Source organism: Cicer arietinum, chromosome 7 (genome assembly GCF_000331145.2).
Source record: "Cicer arietinum cultivar CDC Frontier isolate Library 1 chromosome 7, Cicar.CDCFrontier_v2.0, whole genome shotgun sequence".
Lineage (NCBI taxonomy): Eukaryota > Viridiplantae > Streptophyta > Magnoliopsida > Fabales > Fabaceae > Cicer > Cicer arietinum.
In genome coordinates this window covers 1,758,761-1,766,955 of record NC_021166.2, presented here as the reverse complement: position 1 = coordinate 1,766,955, position 8,195 = coordinate 1,758,761, and the positions used below count along the sequence as shown (strand labels likewise).

At 32.2% G+C, this 8,195-nt stretch overlaps 1 protein-coding gene and 1 non-coding gene across 2 annotated transcripts in view; both read right to left on the bottom strand.

The window, feature by feature from the left end:
• Positions 1-3,833: 3,833 nt before the first annotated feature.
• Positions 3,834-3,994, bottom strand: LOC113787883 (U1 spliceosomal RNA). The gene has a single exon (XR_003474404.1). It is a non-coding gene; the product is annotated as a U1 spliceosomal RNA (small nuclear RNA).
• Positions 3,995-5,145: 1,151 nt separating this feature from the next.
• Positions 5,146-8,195, bottom strand: part of LOC101499104 (uncharacterized) — a 4,279-nt gene continuing 1,229 nt past the window's right edge. The window contains exons 5-15 of the mRNA XM_004507718.4: positions 8,007-8,129; positions 7,761-7,830; positions 7,400-7,486; positions 7,246-7,311; positions 7,043-7,135; positions 6,771-6,827; positions 6,531-6,659; positions 6,237-6,327; positions 6,061-6,149; positions 5,718-5,911; positions 5,146-5,504 (exon numbers count right to left, since the gene is read on the bottom strand). Coding sequence (XP_004507775.1) covers positions 5,408-5,504; positions 5,718-5,911; positions 6,061-6,149; positions 6,237-6,327; positions 6,531-6,659; positions 6,771-6,827; positions 7,043-7,135; positions 7,246-7,311; positions 7,400-7,486; positions 7,761-7,830; positions 8,007-8,129 — 1,096 coding nt within the window. The 3' untranslated portion in view covers positions 5,146-5,407. The remainder of the gene's footprint in view (positions 5,505-5,717; positions 5,912-6,060; positions 6,150-6,236; positions 6,328-6,530; positions 6,660-6,770; positions 6,828-7,042; positions 7,136-7,245; positions 7,312-7,399; positions 7,487-7,760; positions 7,831-8,006; positions 8,130-8,195) is intronic.

Below are 8,195 nucleotides of genomic sequence, written 5' to 3'. Positions count from 1 at the left end.
TAAACCATACTTCATAATATTTCTCTTTACTTAAATTTTACAATAAGTTTTAGTTGGAAAGAAAATGCATAATTTGACATTAATCTTATTTCATACAGAGACCCCAGAATGCTAAAATTCACATTTTTTATTAGGTGATATATTTTGGAGATCATCTGTTCAGCGACCTGAGAGGGCCCTCCAAGGCAGGGTGGCGTACAGCCGCAATCATTCATGAATTAGAGGTATATTAGGTATATATGCTATTTTATCCATTTTCATGTAGATTGTTTAACTTGCTGATTCGTAATCTGCCATGAGTCCCGGTCTTTTACATATAGATGAGTTGGCATTTCTCCTTCATGATATTTCATATAACTCTTGAAAACAGGCCAGTGCTGTACTATAACTTGTTTCTTGTCTGCAAATATATGCATGTTTAGACATTTACATGGTCAGTCCAAAGAAAGGAGGATCCTGTTGTGGGTCTGTTATAATCAACTTTATCTTTATTTACATGAATGTAAATCCATGACTTGAAATTTTGATGTGCTAGTCACATGTAGTTGCTTAAAGATTAAGATAGTTATGTTTGAAAATTTCATTTAAGAAGTTAAATTATGCTCGAGGAATGTTTTTTCTTGACGTACTGATGCATGTAGAACTGTTGTCATAGTCAACACCTGAAACGTTGACATATTAATATGTATTATTTCTTCAACAATGCAGAATGAAATACAAAAACAAAATGAAGATACGTACCGCACTGAGCAGGTACTCTTAAAGATTGTCCGTGTTAACATTATTTCTTTGCAATTTCATACTTGGAATATTTACTTTGATGATTTCCTGTTACTTTTTGTGAGTTGTTGTACTCAAGACTGGCCATGGGAATTGATTTTGAGGAACAATAGTTCATGAACATCTTTGTTGCCTTTTCTTAGTAAGCACTGACGCATGAAAAAACATGGGGGTTATATGTTGAAAAGTTTACATATGAATTGTAAATGCATTCTTGTCACGTGGTGAAATGCTAGAATTAGAAGCTAAGAAATAAAAGAAGTAAAATAAATGTTGTACACTTTTACTTCAGTTTTTCTTGTTAATGTAATCTAGCTTGTAATAGACTAATAACATATCTCTTGCCTTCCACATAAAATCCACGTTGTGTAGTCTCACTAAATTACAAAACTATGGACATTATTGAAGCTGGTACAACCATAAAAGCGATTAATTGGATTTGCATTATACATTTACTGTTGTTCAAAATGACTTAAATGAACAATTTTTATAGTTATTACAGAAAGGTCCTTTCTCTATTTTGGTGGATAATTAACCATATATTTAGTTTTGTAGAAAATATATTGAAGCTGTCACATTTTAGAATTATATGATGTTAAAAAATGCAGGCAAAGTTTCACATAATACAAGAGCTACTTGGTAAGTTGCATGCAACTGCAGCTAATAGTGTGAGAACTGCAGCTTGCAAATCACTTCTGGAAGAACTTAATGAGGAAAGACAAAAAGCACGCATGAAGATGAAGATGATGTTTAACAGATCTTTTGGAGCCACATTCCTCACTAGCACAGGACAAGAGTCTGCTTTTGCTTATAACATTCATCAGTATGCTGATGTTTATACCAGTAAGCCAGAGAATTTTCTTCGTCATTCACCTGAAGCATGGCTTCATGTTCCATACGATGTCAAGATTATGCCTCATCATGTGAAGGTAATACATTTCTTCTTCATGAATATTATTTGTGTCACTAAACCTTACTTTTCAAAAAATGAAAATGAAAATCCCATTCTTCCCAATTGAGAGTTTACTGTTTGTAAAGCTCAGATTCCTTTTGGAGAATCATGAATTTGCAGAGGTGTATTGTTGTCTTTTATCTTTGTCTATTGACAAAATGCATTCCCTATAATTAGGTATTGACTTGATATAATTATGAATGTTGTAAAATGAATGTAGATTGCCAGCTTATTGATCCCTTTCCAAGGTTTATGGATACTAGCTGCCATTTTTCAGTAGGGGGGTGATAGTTACTGTTTTCTGAAGACGGAAAGAATTTTTAGTGACTCGGTGTGTGAGAGGGAATTCCATAATTTTAGATAGTTTGATTGATACCTCTGGTTTGATTTATTTTGAATGCAATAGATGAACGATATTACTTATTTCCCGCTTCCTCCTGCGTTTTCTTTCTATAAATCATTGGTTTGTTATCCTCTTCTTTTTTTCCAGGTTCCATCAAGTTTGTTCAAAACCGGATGAACATCGCTGGAAACTGTTTCAAACTAGTGTCGTTCTGTGGTTCTAACTTCTAACGGGAATGATGCGGCAATTCAAACATGTCTTTCATTGTGTGAAGTGCAACTGGAAGACACTTGTTGCAGCAGTAACGTACCATTCTATTTTTCTAACATAGTCTCTTATGCTTCGCATTAGATTTTAACCGAAGAATAATTCGGAAAAGAGAAATAAATGTGTATATTTCGTCTTGTTATCAATTATTCGTAGAAATTTCACATGTTTTGAGATTAGAGTTGGTCCAAGATAAAGTTACTAAAGTATTTGTTTTAATCCTACAAACAAAAATTTACTCGAGGTGTTATTAGTTTTTTATAAAAAAAAATGCCACAAAAAATAACCACATGTATTAAAACTTGTTTTAGCTTTTATTATTGAAAATTATTAGACCGGCACTCTTTGAGATTTCAGGATATAAGTTTAAGCAGGTACCTTCTCCATCTTTCAAAAGAAATAAATATATTTATCATTACAATTTCAGAGTATATAAAATTTTAGTTGTCATTAATTTTAGAAATGTGGGCCGGCTTTTTATATACTCAAAACTATGGTTCCTTTATATTAGAAATAGAGGATCCATTACTTACATATAAGTTTCATCAATCCGTCACTTAATCTGTAACGACTGTTGTGTCACCTCGAACTAGAACCTTATGGATACCGCCCTAAGACCTAGCTACTATGATATCTTTCGTGAGCAAACGCAATATCTTACCATGCGGTATAGCATTTCTATTCAGTACAAACACTGATTGGTTATTTTTTTATCTCACTCCTGTGTTTTTACTTTTTAGTAGGTATTCGTATGTTTTCTAAGAAATTACGTCGTAGATAGCAATGCTCTTCTGTATTTCCGATGTTTTTATTTGGATAGAGGTATATTTCAAAAAGTTTCATTTCCCACCTGTAACTTCAAAACAATTATCTAACTCAATAAAAAAATCACGAAATAAGTGAGAGCGTTCAAAATTAAGCAGTTGCTAGTGATGTAACCCTTCAATTTGACATTTGTTTTTGAATAGTTTAAGGATTTAAAAAATAGTTAGCGTAATGTTAGATTAATATTACACTTACATTTAACAAAAGTTTACTATTTTGTCTCACATCACTTGTTTAAGAGCGTCACAATGGGTGTTTCTCCTATATACGCATTGTAGCTTTCATAATTTTAGTTCCCTATTTGAAATTTGTACCATACTAAATAATCTCTATGTAGGTTCTATTTAGTACCTGTTGAAATTAATAATGCGTAGTTCTTTGTAGGAGTTATTTAGTAAATATTGTGTCAGACAAATTAAGTGTTTATTTAGTTAATTTTATAAATAATAAAATTTTGTAAAGACTATAATATAATTCATTTTTTTATAAATATTTGGTTGATAAAATAATTCCAAAAATTTTGTTTATCACAAAATGCCACATAAAGTAATCGTGATACTACAACTGAGTGTACCACGAGAAACTGCGCTACAGATAACAACACCACCAAAAAAATTACAAGATACGTTACCACTTTAATGGACTCAAAATTTTAAAACTACTTTGGAAGGGGCCGCGCGAACGCAGGCCCCCACTGCAACAAATTATGATGTAGGCTCCACCACTTGGGTAGACCTTAGATTGACACCCCTCCAAAGTGCAATGGAGGTCATCACTCTAGGCCATGGGCCTTCTTGATCACCCATAGACCCCATCCAGGTAAGTATGTAGCTTTGTGCCAGACACTTGGATTTTATATATCATCTTACTCAAAGTTTAGTCCCATATTGTCGATGTGGGACTCTTACTCTATATTATCTGCGTGCTTTGACTACTCTTTCAAAATAGTTGGATCTCCATCTGTAATGGCTTCAACCGCATTATACCATTGCAGCTTCTAAAGCAGCTATAAGAGCAAATAGCTAAAATCTGAACTTGTGGATGTACAGAGTTTTTTTGTAGATTGTTTTAAAATCAATAGGCAGAGAAAAAAATTCACAATTTCTAAATAGAATCATAACTGAGAGGTTTCTAAATGTTCCGCATTTACAGAACATAGCATTTTTTAATTCTTGACCTTCTTAAAAAATAATGAAATATAAGGAGATTGCTAAAGAGAAATGTTAGTTTGTCACTTGAAGTGTCAATGATGCAAGAGGCAATTTTTTTCAAAGAAAGATATCAAGTTTAATGTCATTTAATAAAAAATTAGAAGGTATTCATTTCACACTAAAAAACACCATTTGTGTATTGTTTAACATGTATTTCCGAACAAAAACATATTTTTCTTTTTTGAGGGTGAAAAAAATTTAAACAGTGATTTGCATTATTAACATACTATATTTATTTCTTTATCTCTCAAGGTTATACATCGCAGGATAACCGAACATTTGTCAAAAAGTTTCTCTTCAAGTAGAAGATTGAGGAGGGTGACACAAGAGTTAGTTAGAGAGTTCTTTAGAAATGAATAAATAATAAGTGTAAAAGTTATCTAATCAGATTCGTGACATAAAATATATGTGAATTATAAAATATAGAGTTTAATTTGTATGACCTGTCATTTTAAAAAATGTTACACAGTCAACAAAACATGATCAAATATATAGGTGATTTTATAATATATAGGTGATTTTATAAGTATGTATGACAAAAGTTAAAAATTATTAATAATCTAACAGTTGTAATTGATTAACAATATAAAAATTATTTACACCGACAAAATATAAAAACTCTTTCCGAAATATATAAATTAAATTCATACACGAAATCATGGACATGTAATGTGCTGGTCTAGTCACCTCCACTTGGTTTGGTTCCATCCAAATATGCAATCATGAGGACTAAAGATTTTCAGTTCATATATTTTTTTGGCAAAACATTAATCAATAAGTAGTTAGCAAGACTTAAACTCCATATGAATTGAATTTGTATACATCACTCAATTGTACATTATTTTTGGGCAATAATAATCCCAATAACTCTGATATAACTCTGATATAACACTTCTCTCTGTGCAAGTGCCAAATCTAATTATTTAAAATTATTGTTTGTGATACAATCATTCATTATTAACTTCCTATGTATGCTACAACAATGGTAGTGTAATAAAACTGTTACAGGTTTTGAACCCTATCATCACTTCAAGCTTCACGTACATTCTGATCCACTCTTTCTTTCTTTTCTGCTAATATGGCTGCATGATGCTCCAAGTATTCTCTGCTGTTAATCTCTGTCAGCCTGCATTATATTTATGTCACAAGTATCAGTAATTGCAAGTTTGCAACAAATACACACATACATACATTTATCTAAAAATCACGGTCATTTCTGCAGTATTTTACAAACAGTATTTTACAAATTATATTTTAACAAATCGTGGTTGTTTCTGTGACAATTACATATATTTAAATTGCATTTGCAGCACCTCAACCTCTAGAGATAAATCATTACCTACTAATGGTGCGGTCTTTTGCAAACCCGAGTTCATTGTCAACGCAAAGGTCGGAATCATCATTTTTCCTCGATCTCGAAGAGGTCCTAGGTGCCATTTGTTTAGCCTCAGATACTGTTACTATTTTTTGGAAGAGATCCATAGGGCTCCCATCAGCTGAACACAATAATCTGGCCTTGTTCTCATATATCACCTGTAACCACAAGCAAACAAAGCATCATTCTAATTCTAAGCTTCACATTCTTAGAAAATCTTTAAAATTACAATTTTTCAGGCATACAACAACTTTGATTCATAACAATTTTTAGCTGTTGATATTTCAGAATTCGGAAAAGGACTTACATCAACCAAAGTGACAAACCTATGTGCAGCTGCTTTATTGCTAAGCCCGAAAATCGGGATGCCTTCGAGTGCTAAAGTATGAAATTTCTCTGCGAAAAACCAAAAACCATGAAGGACACACATATATATATATATATATATGCATGAGAAAATTCGTTTAAATGTATATGGCTTACTGAATAATCCAAAATAGTCTGCAGCTCCAAGAGGTTTGTCACACAGTTCCTCAAACTGAAAATAGGCGCATCCATTAGCTCCCAACCGGACCTGATGAAGAAAACGAACATAGCTAAAGTTTGACGACGACGACAACAACAACAATAAATAATAATAATAATAATAATAATAATAATAATTAATAATAATAATAATAATAATAATAATAATAATAATAATAATAATAATAATAATAATAATAATAATAATATGTGTTATTTACGCGTCTCTGCAATATAAAATTTAGCACGTACTTGCAGTGTCCTTCCCATTACTACTTCAACTTCTTGGGGAGTAGCCGTGACTTCGCCAATCAACTGTTGAAACTTTTTCTTAAGAAAGCCAGAAGAATCTCTGCCAACCAAATAGAATCCTTGCCCACCCTACAGACCAAATTGGCAGATAACAAAAATAAAAACAAATACTTTAGGAAAGCAAAAAAATAAAAAAAACAATTGGATACATTTACAAACATCAGAGTACATATGTCATACCGAAGTCATTTTGCGATAGTCAGTTGATGAACCAATCTCATGTGCTACGCATCTTTCCTACATCAGTATACACATACTAGAAAATTATTACGAAAATAAAAGAATATTACTAAAATATGATGTACAGTTATTGTTTAAATAGACTTCAGCTCATGCTAGCATTGAATCGTTGATTTCATTGAGTATCAAGTTTCAAGCTTGTCCATAATATGATGAAGCGTAAGAGTAGTCTATCTGACAACACTTCCAACAATCGAAACATTTATGTGTACCTTCAATGTTGCAATGAAGGGAAGAAAGAGATCCCTCTGCAGTCCGCCCTCGTATAGATTATCTGGAGCACGGTTCGAAGTTGATACTAGAATCTACACTTGTGTTCAAACACATTGAAAAATGGAGTTTTGAAATTAATTATGTAAGGATTCCATAAAAATCACGTTGTATAGAAACTGCGACATAGTTATCTAGTACATACAATGCCTTTGCTGAACAGATGTCTGAACAATCGATTTAGTATCAATGCATCGGCAACGTCTGTTACCTACAGAAGACCGACAAATCTCAAGCTATGACAACAAAGTACACACGATCTATTGCAAAAAGGAAAAAATATTATACTTTAATATTACCATGAATTCATCAAGACATAATAAAACTGCTTCTTCAGAAATCTCTCCTGCAACAACATCCAGTGGATCTGACAACCCCTTGTGCTTCTACAATAGGTAATTGGAGATAAGCTTCCTCTTATTATGTTTGCCGATTAAGCTTACATAGCTAACATCATTCTAGATACTTCTAACAAAATTAATTAATGCTCAAAAGTGTATCATTTAAAGATTCTTAACCAATTTCTTACTCGTAAAGAAGACATAATTATAGGAAAAATGTATTTGAGAAAAATGGCAGTATTGGAAAAAATGCACTTATCTACCAAATAGAAAAACAGAATATATTTGAGAGGTAGTTAACAGTTTTTCGTGAACTTACTTGTAATAGGCTGTGTACGTTCAACATGAAATCGTGGAAATGAATCCTCTTTCTCTTCCAATTAGAGGGCCTGAAGAAGAAAAAAAATCAAGCATAAGATAGAGCTGATTAGATTACAAGGTTTGACCTTATAATAACAACACTAGCATAAATACTCTGAAAATGCCTCAAAATATTCTGAATACAGTGGAATGTTATACAAAATTAAGAAAAATCAGACATGGAAGAACCTCAAGTGAAACTCACAATTGATCAAAAAACAGATCCATCAGCATAGTTTTACCAGTGCCTACTCCTCCATAAAGATATAAACCTTTTACAGGAGAATGAGAAGGATGTGACAAGAGACGAGACCATAGCCACCCGTGTCTGTTTAAAAAAAATTAAATTAAAAATCCACAAAACCATAGCTTCAAGATTTGAACAGACATATCA